Below are 25,297 nucleotides of genomic sequence, written 5' to 3'. Positions count from 1 at the left end.
CATTGGGCCAGTGAGAGAGAATAACGGGCCAGTGAGAGAGAATAGCGGACCAGTGAGAGAGAATAGTGGGCCAGTGAGACAGAATAGCGGGCCAGTGAGATAGGACACTGGACCAGTGAGAGAGAATAGCGGGCCAGTGAGATAGGACACTGGACCAGTGAGAGAGAATAGCGGGCCAGTGAGATAGGACACTGGGCCAGTGAGACAGAATAGCAGACCAGTGAGAGAGAATAGTGGGCCAGTGAGATAGGACACTGGGCCAGTGAGAGAGAATAGCGGGCCAGTGAGATAGGACACTGGACCAGTGAGAGAGAATAGCGGGCCAGTGAGATAGGACACTGGGCCAGTGAGAGAGAATAGCGGGCCAGTGAGATAGGACACTGGACCAGTGAGAGAGAATAGCGGACCAATGAGATAGGACACTGGGCCAGTGAGATAGAATAGCGGGCCAGTGAGATAGGACACTGGGCCAGTGAGATAGAATAGCGGGCCAGTGAGATAAGTCAGAGGGATGGAGTAAATGATGTCGAAATAGCTGTTAAGGCAGGAGCCTGCGGTAACAATAGATGAACTCCGCTCTCGGCTTTCTTCTCTCAACCTTCACCAGACTGTATTGAGTAACAAAAGCCCCTGACTGAGAATAGCGGACCAGTGAGATAGAATAAGGGGCCAGTGAGATAAAACATTGGGCCAGTGAGAGAGAATAGCGGGCCAGTGAGAGAGAATAACAGGCCAGTGAGAGAGAATAGCGAACCAGTGAGAGAGAATAGCAGGCCAGTGAGATAGAATAGTGGACCAGTGAGATAGGACACTGGGCCAGTGAGAGAGAATAGCAGGCCAGTGAGATAGGACACTGGGCCAGTGAGAGAGAATAGTGGACCAGTGAGAGAGAATAGCGGGCCAGTGAGATAGGACACTGGGCCAGTGAGAGAGAATAGCGGGCCAGTGAGATAGGACACTGGGCCAGTGAGAGAGAATAGCGGGCCAGTGAGATAGGACACTAGGCCAGTGAAATAGAATAGCGGGCCAGTGAGATAAGTCAGAGGGATGGAGTGAGAGAACGGCTGGGACGGATAAAGCTAATTGTCATTAATTTCTCATTTGTCACTCTTCATTATGGTACACTCAAAGAATAAACAGTGCGCGGCAGACCGTTGTGGCGGTGACTGGGGAGCTGACAGAACTCTGGTGCAGGCCCAGCCAGGATCAGTCACTGAGGTCGGGGGCTTTTGTTACTCAATACAGTCTGGTGAAGGTTGAGAGAAGAAAGCTGAGAGCGGAGTTGTCTATTGTTACCGCAGGCTCCTGCCTTAACAGCTATTTCGACATCATTTACTGCAGAAGATAAAATGCTTTTTTAAAGTATATTCCACAATTTTCTCTGGTCAAGATGTCGATGTGAAATGAAACAAGCGTTTCCCGTTATCCATCACCTCCTGTCCGGTGAAATCGCTAACTTGCCCTCCAGTCTTCCATGTTTTACATTAGAATGAAATGTGGTAGTTTAAATACAGTTTAAACATCTCATATTATTACCCCTTAAAAACAGTTAGTCGGGGTTTTCCGAACGGAAAATCGCGGGCTGGGCAGCGCAGAAGCGGAATCCTCGGCTAAGTCTTTGCCTGGATGGCCGCGAATCGGAAATATTTCAACTCTTATCGGGCAACATTTCTGTAAGGGAAACTCAAATGTTTTCTGCAGATTAATGGCTTTAAAAAGACCCGTCCGCTTTGATTTAGTTACAATATCCTGCAGTGTAAGGCGCTCGGCGGTGGAAGGGAATCTCACCCATGAAAACAGAATTGAAAGTAACCTGGTAATTTCAAGGCTCTTGTCCAGGGTACATTGAGAATCTGCCAGCGGAACTGAAGCCAATAACATAGATACCATAGTCCACGGGAGGGTGAAGCAATTATTAATTGTAAATGACCCCGGGGTAGGATGCTGCCTGACCTGCTGAGTGTTTCCAGCATTTTCTGTTGTTACAGGGCAATTAGGGATGGGCAACAAATGCTGGCCTTGCCAGCGACGCCCACATCCCATAAATTAATTAAAAAAATTAGGATTTCTCTCTTCCCATCGGCGTAGACACGAGTGGAGATTTCCTCTGGCTGGGTAGCTCGAGCGAAATGGTTGACACGATGTTTTTACCAGTTTGCTCCAAATAGCCAACGAGTAGATTCTCTCAAATGTAATTCCACACAGGGATTAAAAGAATTCTTCAGGGAAAGCGGGTTGCTACCGGATTATGGCATCCGCCGTCTCCAGTTATTGCACCATCCATGCCATCACACGGTGCTGTAAATCAAACATAATATTAGCGCGAACTATTCATTGGCACAGTCTGTATTGAGTTCTTCTGCCTTCATTTAATTTAAAAAAAATGCTGAATAGATGTATAACAGGCGGCTGATCCAATATTGTCCATTTTAAACAATCGCCAAAAATTAAAATTACTCCCCGTGCATTCAGAGGGACGTTTCTCTAAGTAGTCTGGCTGTGAAGAAAGTGGTGGTAATTTTGACTTTGTGCATTCGTGTAAAGGGATGATAGCGAATCGACAGCTCACTTTACAACTCTCTCAAGTTTTATTTCCATTGACCGCACAAAGTTAAAATTGCCCCCAGTGGTCCTTAACTATTGAAAATTATTATAACAAATTGCAACTCATTGGCTGTCCAAACCCCTGTATTAATGGGTCACTTTATTGGAGGCCCACGGACCATATATAAGGAATCACAATAATAAGCACCGAAGTTCCAGAATGAAACAGGAGAGCAATTCCTCCCTAAACTAAGTTACAAAATCTATTTTAAGGTGTGCTGGTGCTGCGGCTTTTATTTCAAGAGCGGCCTTCAAGAGGGTGAGTCTCTCAACGGGGAAAGGATTGCAAGGACTCGTCCACTGCATCTGGCCCGCCGGCTCTAGCATGCACTCCTCTGGTCTAAGTGAAACACCTATTGGATTAGTCCTAAATCTAATTAACAAACCCTCGGATCCCTGAAAAGTAAAAGGAAATATCATTCCAAACAGAAAATTTAGTATTTAAGTGTTAAAACATATAACCATTCAGCTTCGTGTCAAATGTATGTTCCTCCCAAACTGTTAACGGACAATTCAGTGGGTCCAAATCCAACCATTGACCTCACATTAGTGTTTCAAACATTGACGCGGCCCAGAGGAACAGCGCTAATGAGTAGAGATGCCAACTGTAATTGGGTAAGAATATCAAGGTCCAATTTTGGGGCATTGGAGTTTTAATCATCATTTAAATCAGGGCCACAATGGAGATCAGGCGTGGGAATTATTTTGTTATAAAAACTATGTTCTGTGATCTTAGCATATCCTGTTTAGCTTCCAGCCGTTTCTCACTGGTTTCTTATTTCCATTATTCGATGGGATGTTGGTGTAGTTTAAAAGTACTGCCACTGACCTGATGTCAAATAGCCCCGTTGTAAATGCAAAGAATGTGACGACTCAAACTCAAAGAGGATAAATCCCCATGTTAAGATGGATTGCACCCACGCATTTTAAAAGAATCTAGGGAAGAGATAGCAGAGGCATTATTATACATATTTAATAATTCGTTAGAAGAAGGTGTAGTGTCAGAGGACTGGTGGATAGCTAACATTATACCTATATTTAAGAAGGGGGCTAGAACATGTCCAGGGAATTATCGTCCAGTCAGCTTAACATCGGTGGTAGGAAAAATAATGAAATCTCTACCAAAGGAGAAAATAGAAGAACATATAGAAACCAAAAACATAGTAATGAATAGTCAGCATGGATTTCAAAAAGAAAGTCTTGCTTGACCAACCTCATTGAATTTTTTTGAAGAGGTAACAGAGAGCATAGACAGTGGTAATGCAGTAGATGTAATTTATCTAGATTTTCAAAAAGCCTTCGATAAGGCACCCCATAATAGACTGATGAACAAGGTCAGAAATTGCAGAGTCAGGGGACAAGTAGCAGAATGGATAGCTAGCTGGCTTCAAGACAGAAAGCAGAGAGTAGGGGTAAAAGGTAGTGGCAGAAGGTGGGTAGTGGTGTTCCACAAGGATCAGTGCTGGGACCACTGTTGTTCACAATTTTTATTAACGATTTAGACTTTGGAATCAAAAACACAATTTCTAAATTTGCGGATGACACCAAATAGGGGTGGGGGGGATAGTCAATACTGAGAAGGACTGCAACAAATTACAGGAGGACATTAATAAACTTGCAGAATGGGCATATAATTGGCAAATGAAGTTCAACACAGATAAATGTGAGGTATTACATTTTGATGGGAAGAATAGGGAGGTCACTTATTACTTGGAGGGTGCAAGTTTAGGTGGGGTAGAGGAAAAAAGGAATCTCAGAGTACAAATACACAAATCACTAAAAGTTACGGCACAGGTTAGCAAGGCCATAAAAAAAAGCAAGCACTGATGTTTATTTCTAGAGGTATAGAATTGAAAAGTAGCGAAGTTATGCCAAATCTGTATCAAACCTTGGTTAGACCACACTTACAGTACTGCGTACAGTTCGGGTCGCCATATTATATAAAGGATATAGGGGCACTGGAGAGGGTCCAGAGAAGATTTACAAGGATGATACCAGAAATGCGAGGGTATACATATCAGGAAAGGATGAACAGGCTGGGTCTCTTTTCTTTTGAAGAAAGGCTGAGAGGTGACTTAAAGAGAGGTCTTTAAAATTATGAAAGGTTTTGATAAAGTGAATACAGAGAGAATGTTTCCACTTGTGGGGAAGAGCATAACTTGAGGCCATCAATATCAGATAGTCACCAAGAAATCCAATAGGGTATTCAGAAGAAACTTCTTTACCCAAAGAGTGGTGAGAATGTGGAACTTGCTACCACAGGGAGTGGTTGAAGCGAATAGTATAGATGCATTTAAGGGGAGGCTAGATAAGCATATGAGGGAGAAGGGAATAGAGGGTTATACTGATAGATTTAGATGAGGAAAGACAGGAGGAGGCTCGAGTGGAGAACAAACACCGGCATGGACTGGTTGGGCCAAATGGCCTGTTTCTGTGCCATATATCCTATGTAATCCTATGTAGACTTTTATACAGTCATTTTCTTCAGCATTCCACTTTTACCGTAACGTTCAATTTATCTTGAGATACAGAGAATTGACAGACTCACCATTCAACCCGTCAGCCTATCTTTAACCCATTGCACCAAGCTATTGATTAATTAAAGGATGCTTCATATTGTTCAAAGTAAATTATTTATAGTATAGAATTACATAGATATAATGGGAAAAAAGGCTGTTCAGCCCACCTAGTTGGTGTTGGTCTTTATTCTCCACAGTCCTTATCCCAAATACCTGTCCTTTTCCCATATCCCTTTATCTCCTTTTGTTCACCCACCATTCTAAGCTATTATAAGTTAACATGGTCTCTGCTTCAATCACTAACTCCAGTAGTGCATTCATCCTACTGCCTCACAATCCTGTCAAAAAAATGTTTTTTCTGCCCTTTGTCCTAAATCTCTCATATTTAATCTTATGTCTATATCTCCTGGTTCTAGGCTAATTTATTATAGTTTCATGGATTTTAAGTCTAGATGCAGATGTTCTTACTTATCAGCCATGGTTCAGTGGTAACACTCTTGGGTGTGAGTTCAAGCTGCACGCCAGGGTCTTGAGCACATAATCTAGGCTGAAACTTCAGCACAGTACAGACGGAGTGTTAAACCAAGTATGTGAAGGCCCATTCGGGTGGAATCATAGAAATTTATGACACAGAAGGAGGCCATTCAACCCATTGTGTCTGTGCCAGCCGAAAAAGAGCTATACAGCCTAATCCCACTTTCCAGGTCTTGGTCCGGAGTCTTGCAGGTTACAACATTTCGAGTGCATATCCAAGTACTTTTTAAATGTGATTAGGGTTTCTGCCTCTAGCACCCTTTCAGACAATGAGTTCCAGACCCCCACCACCCTCTGGGAGAAAACATTTCTCCTCTACTCCCCTCTAAGCCTTCTACCACTTACTTTAAATCTATGCCTGCTGGTTATTGACCTCTCTAATAAGGGAAATAGGTCCTTCCTATCCACTCTATCTAGGCCCCTCGTAATTTTATACACCTCAATTAAATCCCCTCTCAGTCTCCTCTGTTCCAAAGAAAACAACCCCAGCCTAACCAATCCTTCCTCATAGCTAAAATTCTCCAGTCCGGGCAACATCCTCGTAAATCTCCTCTGTACCATCTCTAGTGCGATCACATCCTTTCTGTAATGTGGTGACCAGAACTGTACACAGTACTCTAGCTGTGGTCTAACTAGTGTTTTACACAGTTCTGGCATAACCTTCCTGCTCTTATTATATTCTAGGCCTTGGCTAATAAAGGAAAGTATCCCGTATGCCTTCTTAAACACCTTATCTACCTGTCCTGCTGCCTTCAGGGATCTGTGGACATGCACTCCAAAGTTCTTCTGTTCCTCTACCTTTCTCAGTATCCTACCATTTATTGTGTATTCCCTTGTCTTGTTTACCATCCCAAAATGCATTACCACACACTTCTCTGGATTGAATTCCATTTGCTACTTTTGCCCACCTCACCAGTCATTGATATCTTCCTGCAGTCCACAGCTTCCTTCCTCATTATCAACCATACAGCTAATTTTTGTATCATTTGCAACTTCTTAATCATGCCCCCTACATTTATGTCCAAATCATTGATATATACCACAAAAAGCAAGAGAACTAGTACTGAACCTTGCGGAACCCCACTGGAAACAGCTTTCCAGTCACAAACACCCGTCAACTATTACCCTTTGCTTCCTGCCACTGAGCCAATTTTGGATCCAACTTGCCACTTTCCCTTGGATCCCATGGACTTTTACTTTTCTGACCAGTCTGCCATGTGGGACCTTATGAAAAGCCTTGCTAAAATCCATATAGACTACATCAAATGTGCTACCCTCATCGACCCTCCTTGTTATCTCCTCAAAAAATTCAATCAAGTTAGTCAGACACGACCTTCCCTTAATAAATCCATGCTGACTGTCCTTGATTAATCTGTGGCTTTCTAAATGACGATTAATATGGTCCCTCAGAATTGTTCCAATAATTTGCCCACCACAGAGATCAGGCTGACTGGCCTATAGTTACTCGGTCTATCCCTTTCTAGCTTTTTAAACAACAGTACAACATTAGCAGTCCTCCAGTCCTCTGGCACCATGCCTGCAGCCAGAGAGGATTGAAAAATGATGGTCAGAGCCTCAGCTATTTCCTCCCTTGCTTCTCTTAACAGCCTGGGATACATTTCATCTGGACCTGGTGATTTATCTAATCTCAAAATGCTAAACCCCTTAATAGTTAGTCTCTCACTATGTTTACCCATCCAATATTTCACACTCCTCCTTAACTACAATGTCTGCTTCGTCCCCCTCTTTTGTAAAGACAGATGCAAAGTATTCATTAAGAACCATAGCTACATCTTCTGTCTCCACACACAGGTTACCTTTTTGGTCTCTAATAGGCCCTACTCTTTCCTTAGTTATCCTCTTGCTCTTTGTGTAATTATAAAACATCTTTGTAAAAGATCCCATGGTACTATTTGAAGAACAGGGTTGTTGTTTCAGTGTCCTGGCCAACATTTATCCCTCAATCAACACCATCAAAAACTGGTCATTTATCTCATCACTGTTTGTGGGAACTTTCTGTGGACAACTTGGTTTTGTTAGCTGCCAGATGCTTTTGGAACATCATGAAAGATGTTAAATAAATGCAAGTTCTGCTTTAATAGTAATGTGAATTTCATCTGCCAATAGGAACAATTCAGATGCAAATAGCTCCTGAGAAAATATAACATCTCAAAGCTTAGCACTCTTTTTGTGATTTTTAAAAATAAAAATGTGCTCATCAAGGTTAATGCTGGAGAATGGAGCTCTTACCATTTCTGGCACTCAATGTTAACATCAAACACTTCCAGATCAGGTACAGCATAGCCAATGCACAGTAAAACTCTCTCCACTCTGCTCCAACCACCTGCTCCAGCCCTGATCTTGGAAGAGCACCCCTCTACTACAGCAGTGTGGATTTTCTTCCATCTTTCATAGCAGCTACACTGTGGTCTCTCTGTGTGACATTGCCGATTAGTGTGGCTTTAGGGACAGCTTTGTGTTGTAAACACTAGCAACTCGACGGGCTGCACAAGTTAATTTCACATATGACCTTTACAGCTGGCTGTCAGAGGGTATTCTTATCCCATCAATCTGCGAGGAATTTGAACCCAGATCCCGGAAGAAAAAGGCCAGTGCCTAAACCACGATGGCACCCATTTCCCTGTTTGCTGCAAGCAGTTGATCTAATGATAGGCATGTTGTTTGTGATACTCATTACACTAGAAATTGGTTGAATATGAAGGAGCCAATCACAAATATCTAGGGGTAATTTTACCTATGGGTGATATCGAATAAGCCACCCATTATACACCAAGCCCGATTTTCCTTTTCTTTGAAATCAATTAAAGGGAACATTAGACGTGGCTATAGTGGGCAATCAATTCAATATCATAGAGTCATAGTCATAGAGTCAGAACGGCACAGAAGGAGGCCATTTGGCTCATCGAGTCCGTGCCGGCTCTCTGTAGAGCAATCCAGTCAGTCCCATTCCCCCGCTCAATCCCCGTAGCTCTGCAAGTTTATTTCCCTCAAGTGCCTATCCAGTCTCCCCTTGAAAACATTGTGTCTCCCCTTCCACCACTTCCGTCGGCAGCGAGTTCCAGGTCCTCACCACTCGCTGCGTAAAAAAGTTTTCCTCACATCCCCCCTATATCTCTTGCCCAAAACCTTAAATCTGTGTCTCCTAGTCCTTGTACTATCAACTAGTGGGAACAGCCTTTCCCCGTCTAGCCTTGCCCATTTTACACCATCACTCAAAGTTAAAATTACTCCATAGGTCTTTAAACCCAAGTATTGCAGACTAACTTTTCAATTTAAATAATGAAATACACAGTTGGAGAAACAAAATGCCAGAGGGGAGACATTTTCTCTGTGCGCTATAGGTAGTGGAATGGTAGGTACATTACTCCTGGGTGAGAAGCTGGCAGGCTGCCTGCCCAGGAGTCTCAATGGGAGGCCTGGCTGATATTAACGGCCGGGCCTCATACGCATCCCTGCCGACCAGCTGCCCGCAAGCAGCAGATGGGTGTGAAGAGGTAGTCGCCCGGCTGCCAGCAGGCATAGATCAGGCGGCCCAGAGGCCTCCTGCTGTCACCGAGCAGCATGCAGTATTTAAAAAGGAACTCAGACTGTTTTTCTGAACTTTTGCCTTTTCATATTAATTTTATCTTTCTGATTTGTATCACTTTGTGTCTTAGAGACGTGCAAACATAATTAAAATACAAAATTTGGAATCCACGTTGACTTGAACATTTTCACAAAACTGGAGTTGGGTTTGGGGGAAGGATTCTACAGGGCCTCGCAGTTGGGAAGTGGGGGTGCTCAGGACACAAGAGGCCAAGGCTTTTCTTGTGGGGCTCCTTCTAGCCCAACATAGATAAGTTTAAAATGCTTATTCCCTGGCAGATTTTACTGAGCTGGGTGCCCACGGTGGGTGCTCTGCTCAGTATTCCGTTAAAATGCCATTGGGGTCCTATGCACATCATTGGATCCCAATTACTGTACTGTATATTAATGAGGCTCCTGTCCAAATTCAGGGGCGACTCACCCACCGGCAAAAAGGTTAAATGTGCTGTAGAGCGCGATTGGAGCAGCAAATAATAGAGCTGCTCGATTTTAAATCCCGCTTGGGTAGAGGGAGTTAAAATTCCTCCTGTTGTCCTGCTTTAAGGCCACTTACCTCCAGTATTGTGAAAATGTTCAAATCAACATGGATTCTAAATTTTGTATTTTAATAATGTTTACACGTCTCTGAGACACAAAGTGATTCAAATCAGAAAGATAAAATTAATATGAAAAGGTAAAAGTTCAGAAAAACAGTCTGAGTTCCATTTTAAATACTGCATGCTGCTTAGTGCCAAAATGCAAGGGGGGTGTGGAGATTACTGTAATCCTTATGTGTAGCACCACATAACCGTAGTCATAATGATTTCCTGCGGTTGGTAATTCTATTTAAATCATAAAGAATACATTTACAATTTTACTAGGAACTCTGACCAAAGACAATCTTTAGCCTTGAAGCTATACTGTGGGACAGCGTGTAAATGCTTAATGCATTTATATGAAATAGACCTATAAGAATGAGAGGCGATCTTATTGAAACATATAAGATTGTGAAGGGGTTGGATCGGGTGGATGCGGGGAGGATGTTCCCGATGATGGGTGAAACTAGAACTAGGGGGCATAGTCTTAGAATAAGGGGCTGCTCTTTCAAAACTGAGATGAGGAGGAACTACTTCACTCAGAGGGTGGTAGGTCCATGGAATATGCTGCCCCAAAAAGCTGTAGAAGCTACATCATTACATAAATTTAAAACAGAAATAGACAGTTTCCTAGAAGTAAAGGGAATAAAGGGTTACGGGGAGCGGGCAGGAATTTGGACATGAGTCTAGGTTTGGATCGGACATGGCCCTGTGGGTAGTGGAGCGGGCCCAGGGGCCGTGTAGCCTGATCCTGCTCCTATTTCGTGTGTCTAATTCTGTTAGATTCAGGAGATGGTTCTGTGATAGTAGATTGGCGGTTAGGATCAGATCAGCCATGATCTTATTGAATGGTGGAGCAGGCTCGAGGGGCCGATTGGCCTACTCCTGCTCCTATTTCTTATGTTCTTATGTTCTTATGAACACACTTACAATGTTGCTGCACAGAGCAACCAGCATTGTTCTTCCTCCATGATCTCCCAACAGCTAAATATATCGGTGGTTGAAGCAGAGAGCATTAACACATTTAAGGGGAGGCTTGCTGCATACAAGAAAGAGTTGGAATAGAGACATATGGGGCAAGATGGGAAGAAGTCATTAGAGTGGGAAGAGGGTCGTATGGGGTTTAAACACCAGCATAGACTGAATTTGGCCGAATGACCTGTTTCTGTGCTGTAGATTCTAGTCCTGGGTTTTCTACTGTGACCTTATCTGCAGCACCAAATGTTGAAATTAGCAATTATTATTCATGTTAAAACAATATTCTGGACAAAAAAGGTCCCAGCTAATTCAAAGTTTTTGTTGATCTCAACTAATTCAAATTTAAACAAGCTAAATGTCATATAATTCACAAGTAGATGACATTGTTTACCATTATCATCCAGCTCTCCCTCTCTTATCTGTTCAACAGCAATAGTGTTCAAATGTCCAATGTGTTAGCCTGGACAGTGAGTATCAGGGAACATTACAATGAAGCCATTATATCTTGAATGGATGTTCTCAGGTGGACACTTCCACAGGTGCTGCTGGGTAGCAATTTGAAGAATGGGCTGATTTGATTTTCCCTCCCAAGCACTGGGATGCTGAGCCCAATTGTTGCCACCCAAGATGACACTGGCCAATCCAACACAGACCAGAGACTGAAGCAGCAAACAATGCATTCATCCAATGAGCCCTTGGATAATTACATTTTTGTATGAAAGAAAGACTTGCATTTATATAGCGTCTTTCACGACCACTGGACGTCCCAAAGTGCTTTAGAGCCAATGAAGTACTTTTTGAAGTGTAGTCACTGTTGTAATGTAGGAAACGCGGCAGCCAATTTGTGCACAGCAAGCTCCCACAAACAGCAATGTGATAATGACCAGATAATCTGTTTTAGTGATATTGATTGAGGGATAAATATTGGCTAGGATGCCCTGCTCTTCTTCGAAGATAGTGCCATAGGATCTTTTATGCATCACTTGAGAAGGCAGATGGGGCTTCAGTTTAAAGTCTCACCTGAAAGACGCCAGTACTGCACCGGAGTGTTAGCCTAGATTTTCTTTGTGCTTAGGTCTCTGGAGTGGGACCTGAACCCACAACTTTTTGACTCAGAGGTGAGGGTGCTGTCATGTAGGAACAGTGATATGCAATAATGCCAAACAGGCAGTGAGTGCAGTGCTGCTGATTTTGCAGAAATTGTGAGCTTGGTGGAGCTGGCTTAGACTGATAACACTTTGTAGCAGCTGCAGCTGCTGAGCTCAGCGACATGATGTTACACTACTTTTAAAGGTCACTATTATTAATTTGGTTCCCTTTTTTCTCCTTCTTTCTTGGGTGCACTGTCTCTAACTGAGATACTGGTTATGAACACATCAAGTTTCTCTTACTTTATTGCTTATGTCAGAATGTTCTCCTAGTCATCCAAGCTGTGAAATATTAATACAAAGAAATTCATGATCACACCAGCAAGCAGTTTCTATGAACTGTGGAGCAGTTAACTATTAATAGTGAAAGCACTACTGCAATATTGTTAAATTATACCAAGAGGAATATATCAGTATATTGTATGCAACATAGAAAATCAAGAAATTAATTAAAAACATTTTTTTATAGCTTCTCCAAAACCTCTGAAGATTTTGCCAAAGCTGTTTACAAATGGTTCTCTAACGTGTTTGTGTAAAACGTCTGGGTTCTACCCTGCTGATTACAACATTGCTTGGCGTAAAGATGGTCAAGAAGTTGTGACTGGAGTAAGGACATTCAGAGAGCAGAATGCTGAGGGACTATATGAAGTGTCCAGTTATTTGGAAGAGACACAGTCTGTTACGATTGGGACAACTTATATCTGTGAGGTATCTCACTCTACCCTCACGGTTCCAACTTGGGTCAATTACACTGTCAGCATTGCAGGTAGGAACAACACCTAGTTTGGTGTGAAATCGTTGTATACCGCGGTTACACTGCATTTGTAGGACAAGTTTTTGCACTGTAATAATGCCAAACAGAAATTGTGAGCTTGGTGGAGCTGGCTTAGACTGATAGCACTTTGTAGCAGCTGCTGAGCTCAGCGACATGATGTTACACTACTTTTAAAGGTCACTATTACTAATTTGTTTCCCTTTTTTCTCTTTCTTTCCTGGGTGCTTTGTCTCTAGCTGAGATACTGTTGCACAGGTTTTGGAAGCCACTTCATTACTCATTCTTCAAGTTTGATCAGGATGTGGAGACCACCGCAACCAAATTTACTTCTGTTCTCATCCTAGACATACCCATATGCACACAGATTCACATACACACACATACACATTTCCATGGGTGCACACACACACACACACATAGGTTCACAAACACGCACATACATTCCAGTATCCCTGGAAATAAATCAGAAACTTTGGCTGATCTGTTCTTTTGATGAACGGCAATGAAGCTACTTGTAGCACCTCAACAGCTACTCTGTCTAATTAACCTAACATAGGCCAGGAGTTGAACTTGGGACCTTTTGCTCTGTAGGGTTCAGGTTTGTGACTGAACAACAGTAGTGAAAAAGCAGAAGACAAAAAAAAGGGTAAGAAATAAAATAACACAAACAGACCCAGCAATCTATTGTGTTCTATAGTCAACAGTCGGTAGATGAACAAGAGGAACCAGAGTCAGACGTCACCCATTGCCCCAGACCACCTGCTTGAGTGGTTGAATTATAGATCTCAGATGATGAGTAACGAGGACCACAAGACAGAAATGACATGATAATTTGTAGATGAAAGATTAAGGCTAGAGTGAGAGTAACTGGGAAACACAGTTGTCTCACTATCCCAACGATTGTTTTCAAACTACTGAAAGTTACTTGTCAGTTGGAAGTCAGTGGACGATGCTCCTTCGTGAGTTTAAGTGGGTACGCAGAGCTCTGCCTTCCACATTCTACAGTGACTTGAGCAGGCAGTGAAACCATGCTGATCAGTGGCTTCACTGTTTGATGTGAATTAGTACTGCACCAACTGTTACAGGATAAAAGGGTCTTGAACCAATAATAGTCTAATGTGTAAAAAACAGAATGAATTCCCATTGGCAGCAGCCTCATGTTTTTTATGCTTTTTTTACTAATTTTCCCCCCCACCCCCACCCCTCTTCTGAAGACACCAGCATCTGCCCCACCCCCAGTATCTCATCAATGAGTTTAGAGAGTGACTGTCACCAATGATTTAACCCATGGGAGTCGTACAACTTAGTCTGCCCTCTCAGGTGGACCTAAAAGATCTCTTGGCACTTTTCAAAGAAGAGCAGGGTAGGTCTCCCAGTGTCTTGGCCAACATTTATCCCTTAACTAACATCACTACAACAGATGAACCGGTCATTTATTTCATTGCTGTTTGTGGGAACTTGCTGTGGACAACTTGGTTGCCGCGTTTCTTACATTGCAACAGTGACTACACTTCAAAAAGTACTTATTTGGCTGTAAAGCACTTTAGGATGTCCTGAGGTTGTGAAAGGCGCTGTATAAATGCAAGTTCTTACATTTCGTCTGTCTATCCTGCAAATGAATGATAATAATGCAAATTAGCCATGTGATTTCTGTGTTCAGGGTTCAACATTTGACTACTGTAATGTGTGCAAACCAAGATACTGTTTTGTTGGACTAAAACACATCGTAGTAAAAGTTCAAGTGATGAATGTTTAGCATTTCTAGTGAAATTGTAGATGTGTTCTTTACCAATGTGTTTACAATTTCTTTGGAAAGAGCAGCAAAAGTCTTCCCAAAAACTTTTATGAAGTTCTTGCTACATAGAACAAATGGAGAAATTTCCCTCCCCCAATATATCACTGTTTCAATTTACAATGTTTTATTACTGCTTTATTTTCAAAATAGTTTTTAAATGCATATATTTGGGGGAATTTTATTTTGAGCTAAACCAAGGCAAGTGCTGTGGAAAAGTACATTTTCCTTGTTTGAGCTCAAACACTCCCAAGTCAAATGTGACGTGGGTAAGATGCAGAGTAAAACACTCTTAACTCCAACTTCAGAAGAGCAGCATCAACTATACCTATGTCAATTTTTCACTCCCATCAACCAACCTTGTGGATCTTCTAATTGAGAGCCTATTTATTGCTAATCTCGACTGAATTGTGGACAGTTCTGACCCACGCCACCAGAAACTGGATTGAGATTCTCAAATCATTACACATAAGGCTCATGAGGTATAATTTTATGAGTTTGGCACTTCTGACACCAACCATTAATTAACAGAAGCATTAATTGGAATATTGGGTGTGAAGATTAGTGTGCCGTTTTTGTGCGGGGAGCTTAAATTCATAATATAACCTGTATACCGCCATCCGAAAGAGCAGGGGATCTTAGAGGTGAAGGAAAAATGTGCTAACCTGCTGCACCATCATTTTCCTTCTGAAAGGGAATGACTTTATTTTTCTGTTTTGTATGTGTCTTGCAGATGATGGTTTCAGTGCCTCTTTTCCTTGGTGGATCTATCTTTGTGGAGCAATATCTCTACTGCTCCTGATTATTGTACCAGTACTTTGTTGTAAATGCTGTAAACGTAAACATAAAGGTAAGGGAGCTATCTCATTTCATTAACATTGAATACAGAAATTATAACAAGCTGAAAGGATAGTGAATTAATCATATTAATCTGAAATAACTAGACTTCCAGATCAAAACTATTCCCCCAATTTTTAAATTATGTTTTGTGTGATTTTTCTTTTTGATCTCATCAGGGTGAAGAATGTTAGTGCTGCAGATTGGAACACTTCCATTCTGGGCACTAAGAACTCCCAGATTTGGTGTAGCACATTTAAAGGCAGAGTAAAGTTCCCCGTTCTCTTCCCAGAGATATGCTTCAGTGCCCATCTCTACACGATATCCCCTGCTGCACCAGTGTGACATTTTCCAGTTCCCATACCACACATCCTGCAATGAGATTGTCAGTTAATGATTATTATGGAGCAGTTTGTGCTGTGGTACCTCATAACTACTAGGAACTGAAATGAGAGTGCCTAAATACTGTGGCAACAAGAGCTGGTCAGAGGCTAGGTATTCTGCGGTGAGAGCCTCACCTCCTGACTCCCCAAAGCCTTTCCACCATCTACAAGGCACAAGTAAGGAGTGTGATGGAATACTCTCCACTTGCCTAGATGAGTGCATCTCCACCAATACTCAAGAAGCTCAACACCATTCAGGACAAAGCAGCCTGCTTGTTTGGCACCCCATCCACCACCTTAAACATTCACTCCCTCCACCACCAGTGTATCGTGGCTGCAGTGTGTACCATCTACAAGATGCACTGCAGCAACTCGCCAAGGCTTCTTTGGCAGCACCTCCCAAACCCGCGACCTCTTCCACCTAGAAGGACAAGGGCAGCAGGCGCATGGGAACACCACCACCTCCAAGTTCTCCTCCAAGTCACACACCATCCTGACTTGGAAGTATATCGCCATTCATTCATCGTCGCTGGGTCAAAAACCTGCAACTCCCTACCTAACAGCACTGTGGGAGTACCTTCACAAGGACTGAAGCAGTTCAAGAACACGGCTCACCACCAGCTTCTCGAGGGCAATTAGGGATGGGCAATAAATGCTGGCCTTGCCCACATCCCAACGAAAAAAAACTTGTAGGGCTAGGGTACTTGAGTGGTGTTAGGCTCAGATAGCCAGCATCGATCCACCACTGCAAGTAAAACAGTCTCCTTATAGAAAGAAGAAGGACTTGCATTTATATAGCACCTTTCACAACCACTGGATGTCTCAAAGTGCTTTCCAGCCAATGAAGTACTTTTTGAAGTGGAGTCATTGTTGTGATCTGGGAAACGCAGCAGCCAATTTGAGCACAGCAATGCAGTAATGACCAGATAATCTGTTTTGTTATGTTGGGTGAGGGGATAACTCCCCTGCTCTTGTTCGAAATAGTGCCATGGGATCTTTTACATCCACCTGAGAAAGCAGACGGGGCCTCGGTTTAACATCACTGAAAGACGGCACCTCCGACAGTGCAGCACTCCCTCAGCACCGCAACGGAGTGTTAGCCTAGCTTTATGTGCTCTGGAGTGGGACTTAAACCCACAACCTTCTGACTCAGAGGCAAGTGTGCTACCAACTGAGCCACAGCTGACACTTATGTTCCTTTGTGCCCAGTACAACTAACTCTTCTTATCCAATCATAGTGTGACACCCATAGCTGATGCAAGAGTTTTGAACATTCACTCTTCACGTGAATAGTCTCATATTTGGTTAATCTAAAGGGTGTCTTTTATGCTGTCTTTGCAAGTTCGGTTTTGTAGCTGTTATCACACCTTGACCCATGACATAGCTTCGCAATAGCAGGAGGCAGCCAGAACAGGTTGCAGCAATTAGCTTAGCCGTTGGTTTAATGCCTACTTCTTGAAAAGTTTATCTGGACCTTAAAAAGTCTGATAAACATTAACAATCATATCCTTCAGCAGTAATTGCAGACTTAATGCTCACAAAGCTTGATACATTTTATAATCTCACATCACCCAGTCACATTTTGTGTTCATTATAAATGATTTTCTTCTCCACTCCATACTGCATTCGCCAGCAGAAATGTGAGACTGGTTACCTACTCCCAGGAGCCTGCTAATACCAGTCAAGGCGGTTCTTGAGAACAGCCTAAGTTGAATAACCTTATTTTCCCAGCTCCTAAGGGGCAAACGTCTTGCCCTCCTCTCTCTGCCTTTTGATATGAAGGCATATCTGAGATTCAGAACACTGCGTAGGTAATCTTGGGTCTTGGCTCATGTTTCTTAATACAATGGGGCCAACTTTCATCTTTCGCTCATCTTTGGAGCCTCAAATGAGCTAAATTAGATGAAAATCAGCTCTGCATACATTTCTCTTCAGGTCGGGAGTGTGTTCTAGAAGTTCCATTTGAAGCAGGTAAGAGCTTAATTAGCAGTTTAAAATGGGTGTGTGAAAGTCCCCCATTTCATTTTCTGGTTGGCTGGTGCACCAAGTCCAACCCATGCCCAAGAAACCAAGCATACATCATTCTATGGGTGACCTTTCAGCTATTTAAAGGGCATTGAATGTTTTCAGGCCATTTATGGGCCATTTAGACAAATTCCTTTTTTGTCTGTTGGCACTTGTGTTTCCTGAGCCTTTGTGCCACTTGCCCTTAATTCTTAGTGTTTTGCCCCTAGCAACTTTATTGGCACCAATGGGTTTTCCAATGAGAATCTTCTGAGCTGATACATCTGGCAGAAAAGGAATACCTACAGAGAGATGTCTGGCAGGTCAGGCCTGAGAGGTGCCTAATGCCATCCCACCATCTGCAGTGAGAGAGGTAAAAGTACTTCACTTTTTCAGATGTAGTGCTGGTGGATGATCCTGTTCCTAAATAAAGCTGTGTCAGCAGATGATGCCACTACTATATCCTGACTAACTGTTACACTGGATGGCAGGTCATACTTTATGTAGCACTACATGAAAGAACGAATGGCAAGGTGATCAAGCCTTAGCATTGGTTGCACCTGCCAAATTGCCAGCAACCTTTCTGCAGGCCCTGGTACAGATACCTGGCAATGACTACAGGAGCCAGTCTTCTTAAGGTCTGGGCCAACAAAGAGGCAGATGCAGAGCTCTGCCATCATCTACAAAGACAGCTGCGTAAACCATGCAGCTTAAAACTGGCATGAAGAAGAAGAAGAAGAAGAAGCATAGGGATAGTAACAGTAATTTGTGGCCTGAAACTTGGCTGAACCTCTTTTCAGGTTGACTGCAATGCTGGCCTATGGAGATATGATACCGTGGGATATCTAGGGAATGTAGCCGGGCAAGTGGTAGAAGTGTCAGTAGGAGAGCATTTTGGTGACAGTGACAATAATTCGGTGAGATTTAAGGTAGTCATGGTAAAGGACAAAGATGGACCGGAAATAAAGGTTCTAAATTGGGGGAAGGCCGATTTTAATATGATGAGGCAGGATCTGGCCAAAGTGAACTGGGATCAGCTACTTGTAGGAAAATCCACATCAGAGCAGTGGGAGTCTTTCAGAAAGGAAATAGAGAGAGTACAACACCAACATGTTCCCGTAAAGGTCAAGGGTGGGACCAACTAGCCCAGGGAACCCTGAATGTCAAGGGATATACAAGAATGGATTAGGAAAAAAAGGGATACCTTTGGCAGGTACAAAGGACTAAAAACAGTGGAAGGAGTATAGAAAGTGCAGGAGGGTACTTAAAAAAGAAATTAGGAGAGCGAAGAGGGGGCATGAAAAAACACTGGCGGGCAAAATAAAGGAAAATCCCAAGGTGTTTTATAAGTATATTAAGGGCAAGAGGATAACCAGGGAAATAGTAGGGCCCATTAGGGACCAAAGTGGCAATCTTTGTGTAGAGCTGGAAGATGTGGGTGAGGTTTTAAGTGAATATTTTGCATCTGTGTTCAATATGGAGAAGGACAATATAGGCATAGAAATCAGGCAGGGGGAATGTGATACACTTGAACAAATTAGCATTGAGAGGGAGAAGGTACTAGCGGTTTTAGTAGGCTTAAAAGTGGATAAATCCCCAGGCCCAGACGAGATGTATGAGGCTGCTGTGTGAGGCAAGGGAGGAGATTGCAGGGGCTCTGACACAAATTTTCAGAACCTCTCTGGCCACAGGGGAGATGCCAGAGGACTGGAGGACAGCCAACGTAGTACCATTATTCAAGAAGGGTAGTAGGGATAAACCAGGGAAGTGCAGGCCAGTGAGCCTAACATCAGTTGTAGGGAAACTATTGGAAACATTTCCAAGGGACAGAATTAGTCTCCACTTGGAGAGGCAAGGATAAATCAAGGATAGTCAGCATGGCTTTGTCAGGGGGAGATCATGTCTAACCAATTTGATTGAATTTTTCAAGGGGGTGACTAGGTGTGTGGATGAGGGTAGTGCAGTTGATGTAGTCTACATGGACTTCAGTAAGGCTTTTGACAAAGTCCCGCATGGGAGACTGGTCAAGAAGGTAAGAGCCCATGGGATCCAGGGCAATTTGGCACATTGGATCCAAAATTGGCCTAGTGGCAGGAGGCAGAGGGTGATGGTCGAAGGTTGATTTTGTGACTGGAAGCCTGTGTCCAGTGGTGTACTGCAGGGATCGGTGCTGAGTCCTTTGCTGTTTGTAGTGTACATTAATGATTTCAATATGAATGTAGGAGGTATGATCAGTAAGTTCGCAGATGACACGAAAATTGGTGGAGTGGTAAATAGCGAGGAGGGAAGCCTCAGGCTACAGGACGATATAGATGGGTTGGTCAGATAGGCAGAACAGTGGCAAATGGAATTTAACCCTGAAAAGTGTGAGGTGATGCATTTTGGGAGGACTAACAAGGCAAGGGAATACACAATGAATGGTAGGATCCTAGGAAAGACAGAGGATCAGAGGGACCTTGGTGTGCATGTACATAGATCCCTGAAGGCAGCAGGACAGGTAGATAAGGTGGTTAAAAAGGCATATGGGATACTTGCCTTCATTAGCCGAGGCATAGAATATAAGAGCAGGGAGGTTATGATGGAGCTGTACAAAATGCTAGTTAGGCCACAGCTGGAATACTGTGTGCAGTTCTGGTCGCCACACTATAGGAAGGATGTGATTGCATTGGAGAGGGTGCAGAGGAGATTCACCAGGCTGTTACCTGGGCTGGAGTACTTCAGCTATGAAGAGAGACTGGACAGGCTGGGGTTGTTTTCCTTAGAGCAGAGAAGGCTGAGGGGGGACCTGATTGAGGTGTACAAAATTATGAGGGGCATAGATAGGGTAAATAGAATGGAACTTTTCCCCTTAGTAGAGGGGTCAGTATCCAGGGGGCATAGTTTCAAGGTAAGGGGCAGGAGGTTTCGAGGGTATTTGAGGAAAAACTTTTTCACCCAGAGGGTGGTTGGAATCTGGAACTCACTGCCTGAAAGAGTGGTAGAAGCAGGAACCCTCACAACATTCAAGAAGCATTTAGATGAGCACTTGAAATGCCATAGCATACAAGGCTATGGACCAAGTGCTGGAAAATGGGATTAGAATAGACGGGGCTTGATGGCCGGTGTGGACACGATGGGCTGAAGGGCATCTTTCTCTGCTGTATAAATCTATGACTCTATAGAGTGGTACAGAGGCCAACCACCTCACAAGCATCGTAAGCAGTACCACCACAAGTTACACAGCCATCATACAGGAGGTTGGGTGTCATGGTCTGCAAGCTCATGCCTACACCTTTCCATTTATTTTTGCAGACTATTTCTTAATCCTCTCTCCATTCAGTCTTAGGAAAAGTTGCTAAGGGCTTGGGATGGCTTTTGAGCTCTCCAAAGGCTTTCTGTGTTTTTGTTGCCTGTTGTGAAACTGCCTTTAATTGACCTCACCCCTTTAAGTCTGATTTACACAAAATTTTCCTCTCCCACCATTACTGTCCTTTCTAGACCTGTCTGACTCTGCGCCTTGTCCTGTAAATAATTATGCAAATAAGTTTACAACAGAACCTTCAGTGCAACAAAAATCTTAGTTTTTTTCAATTCTTCAAAGGCAATTTCTTTCAGTTGCTCGGAAATAAACCAAACAGTAACACCCCTTATTGTTTGTTCCATCTTCAGTCCTTTATCCACTGAACTCATTGTCTTTGTTATCTCTCTTTATCTCAACTGGAACTCCTATATCTCCACCACTAAATGTTGCCTCCAAGAAGCTTGACTTCCCCTTTAATGCCAAACACTTCTTCCACATTCAGCAGTTCTTTGTTTTCACTAAAACCCATGACTTAAATTCTGTTGCTATATCTAGAGAGGCTCTCCTACAACCAATCTCAGTCCTATCTCTTAGGGTGAGCCTTCTCTCACTTCTTGTCTCCAACTCCTCTCTCTCCATTGCACCTTTTCTCATTTTATTTTAAAGATACTACAATGGTCAGTTATCTATTGAATTTTCCTCATTTGTTTCTAAGTTCCAAAATAAGTCATCGTACACACTATGGCCTAGAAATTCGGTATAGCCGCGTTTGGGGCGCTAGTCCTGGCGATGCGCAAAGTTTAGCGCCAGGTGCAATTTAGCGCCACCTAGCGCGATATTGGGTTGCAGCGCCCCTAAAGGTGATCGTGGCGCTAAATCAAGCGCTATGCGCTACTCTTAAGGCGCTAACCCGGCGGCGCAACCCAATTTCGCCGCAGCGGGGCGCAACGAGGGTGCTGTCAATAATCACTTTCCCTGAGACACACTGGCGCCGGCCAGCTCTTAAAGGGGCAGGTCAATTGGCATCACCAGACACACTCACTGCCTTGTAGGCCTTCAAAGTGGTGGGAGCCTACCTGTGGCGCACCAGCCTCGCAAGACATGGAAAGGGTGAGGCAGAGGGCGGAACACCTCACTGATGGGGCATTGGATGCTTTGGTTGGCGCAGTGGAATCAAGGCCAAGGAAGATGGTCGGAATGTGATTTATGTTTTGGACAGTCTCCCGGGTGTGAGAGGCAGTTATGTGTCAGTGTATTAGTTTTGCTTTCTGTTGCCATAACTTTCTCATGTTTGAAGGAACCACATTTTGTGTAATGAAACACTTTCTTCATTTACAATGGCCATGATTGCTATTTACATGCATCTTGCCCTTCACAGGCTTGGGGGTATCAGACCGGTTCCATTCCTGTTCTTGGAATGGCAGCAAGCATTCCGTGAGAGGGGCCTAGAAGCTACTTCTGATCAGCCTCTGACGCGCAGCCTGAGAAGAGCCGCTCGCGTAGAAGTTCAGGCCAGCAGGCATCTTCTCAGCCACCGACAGAGATGTCCTGCACTTTATCTGAGGCTGCAGATCTGGCTGTAGCAGCTGGCACAGCTCAGTCACCACCTCCTTTCTAAATTGCAGCCTTCTGACACACTGCTCCTCTGGCATGTTCATGTAGGAAAACTGCTGTCGGAAAACCCTGCCAGTGTAAGGTCTGCTGTGGCGACGTATGTTGGCCCTCCTCCGTCTGGCCATGCCCGCCCCCCTCTCCCAGCATCTCGGTGCCCTTTCCAGATGATTCAGCAGCAGGACGTTCCCCTCCAATGCAGCCCCCATAATAAGTGCCCATAGGAAGGTCCACCGTTTTCAAGGCTCACCAACAGCAAGGTGATGGTCAGAAGGCTGAAGATCGTCTGCCTGCGCTGGCTCAGTGGTCAATTGGCTCTCAGTGTGCAGCTCAACAACTCTTTGTAGCTCTCGAGGAAGTTGTGCTCCAAAAATGGCTGCCGCTTTTAAACCACACCAGTCCCCTTTAAATAACGCTCCTCCAGCCCGAGAGTGACTTGGTAAGGCCCAGGTAAGCTGTCACTATTAGCGCCAGGCGCTACGGAGGGGGGCGCCACTGAATTTCCGGTCCGGGGCGCCCAAAAGGCATTGCACACTCAAATGACGTCATAATCAGCCTGCGCCCATGAGCGGGCGCTAAGATTTAGCGTCGGCGCTAAATGCATGCTCAATATGGGGCGAGGCGCTAGGCACCTTGCGCCCACCCGGAAATTGGCTAGCGCCCCACTTCTCGGCCTCTTTAGGCGTTAATCGATGGCGCTAACAACCGAATTTCTCCCCCTATACCTCCTTCCTGCAACCTCACTTTGTTGAAATGAAGACTCATGGCACTGTCTTGAACGTTAGCTTATTCTTTCCCAAAACTTCAAACTGCAGAACTTCTTACCTCCACCAGACTTCACTTCCTCCTACAACCTACAGGCATTTGAGACCCAAGCTTGGCATTGACTAATTACTACTTACTGAATTACATTGTCTTCTCTTTTACTCTCTTCAACTTTAGTTGTACCCTACTCTGAGAGCCTTGGTCCTTAATATAGTTTCCTCAATTGAGAAATAAATCTGTCTGCTCTCACAGTATAGTTATAGATTGTATGTTATGGTCTTTTAAATTATGAAACAAAAATCGCTTTAAGTGAGCATTTCTTTTAATTGAGTGTAATACCCACTGGAAATGTTATGTACGCTAAGTATGGTTATCAATCTTTAACTTAGACACTGTATTATCATTGTTATAAATCCCTGGGTTAAAGTTGCCCATGTGAAGGTACGGCAAGAACTTTTAAGGACACAATGTGACTAAGAGCAGACTTTCCATAATTCTGCACCAGTATCAACTGTTGCAGACAGTGAGGCTGCGCAGTCTCCAGGCAGAAACCCCAGGAGGAAGGGGTGGAGTCGGGTTTTTCGAGTGGGAAAAAGGGAGCGACTGGAAGAGAAGAGGGCAGGAGCTCTTAAAAGAGGGCTCAGGAGGCAAATGGCTGCCGCATCCCGTCCCGGGCTTCCAAACTCGGCCGCCGCCCTTCGTATTAGTAGCTCTGCATCCAGAACTCAAAGTGGGATTCAGTGATCGTGAAGAGAATTCAACGAAGGGGTTCGGAGTCGTAAGTCTTGCAGACATTATACATACCATGAGCTCCAACTTAAGCGCGCCAACGAAAGAGTGCACTCGAATTTGGACACAGGGACAGATTCTCCTTTGAATCCATATAAATGGAGAATGTATGTTTATTATGTCTAGATTCATTCTAATGTATGCAAATGTCTAATTTAGGTCATTGACCCGTAATCTTCTTATACTGTCTGACGTTAAAACTATAAAGTAAGATAATTAGAATTAAGCCATTGTAGTAGTGATCTCCTTACTGGACTATAGAATACTGTCTACAACAGAGACCACATCTCACATATATCTAGAGAACCGTGAAGGGGTTACATGAGTAAAAATGGAAACCAGATCCCATATGTTTGTCTGTCATTGCAACTGAATTATTTCAGCTGTAAGTTCATTTTCAGTAAGTATCTGGTCCATTCGCAAAATATCAGAAGCTCCAAGGGGGAAAAATTCGGTATCGCCCATTTTGAGACGTTAATATCGGCCGGGCGCAAAGTTTAGCCTCTATTGCCCCCGGAGGTGATTTGAGCGCTAAATCAGGTGCTGCACACCTCTCTTAAAGCGCAAACGTCGTGGAGTGAGGCGCTACCTCAGAGCGCTACCGAAGCTCAGGCGATGTCAGTTACCATGGAAGCCAGACAGACTGGCGCCATCCAGTTCCTAAAGGGGAGGGGCCATCTTGCTGGCCAGCCACACCCTGCTCATTGCAGCCTTGAATCTTGGCCTGGAGTATCCTCTAAAGCAATTGTGTTGGAAGCACTAATGGATAGGCCCAGGTAAAGAGTTCAGCGCTTAGGAACCTCAAAAGTGGTGCTGAGGACCAAAACTCCTTAGGACAGCGTTAAATCTTTCCAGACGTTGCTCTCCCTCTCAACCTGCGTGTACCAAAACTTTTGCCGACAAGAAGGCAGGAAGCGCCCGCCTTAAAATAGTGCTCTCCCAGCCCCTTCTCGAAAACGTTCCTGTCGTACCTAGCGGCAGGCGCTAAGACAGGGGGTGCGACTCAGTATCCGGTCCGGGGCGCTACCGGGGCATTGCACGCTTGACTGACGTCACGATCTGCGGGCGCAGGAGATTAGTGTATAGCGCCGCCGCAA

General features: G+C 43.9%; 1 protein-coding gene across 3 annotated transcripts in view; it reads left to right on the top strand.

Moving 5' to 3' along the window:
* Window positions 1–25,297, top strand: part of LOC147116266 (tapasin-related protein-like) — a 41,279-nt gene that overhangs the window by 2,472 nt on the left and 13,510 nt on the right. For 2 of the 3 annotated variants that reach the window (XM_085991036.1, XM_085991035.1), the window contains exons 3-4: window positions 12,434–12,730; window positions 15,265–15,381. In XM_085991036.1, coding sequence (XP_085847162.1) covers window positions 12,434–12,730; window positions 15,265–15,381 — 414 coding nt within the window. The remainder of the gene's footprint in view (window positions 1–12,433; window positions 12,731–15,264; window positions 15,382–25,297) is intronic. The other variant, XM_085991037.1, reaches the window with a different exon arrangement.

Source organism: Somniosus microcephalus, chromosome 6 (assembly GCF_052327205.1).
Source record: "Somniosus microcephalus isolate GS21.2 chromosome 6, FLI_Smic_1.0, whole genome shotgun sequence".
In the NCBI taxonomy this organism is placed as follows: domain Eukaryota; kingdom Metazoa; phylum Chordata; class Chondrichthyes; order Squaliformes; family Somniosidae; genus Somniosus; species Somniosus microcephalus.
Note: the sequence above shows the minus strand (reverse complement) of the source record. Positions and strands in the feature narration are given on the sequence as shown.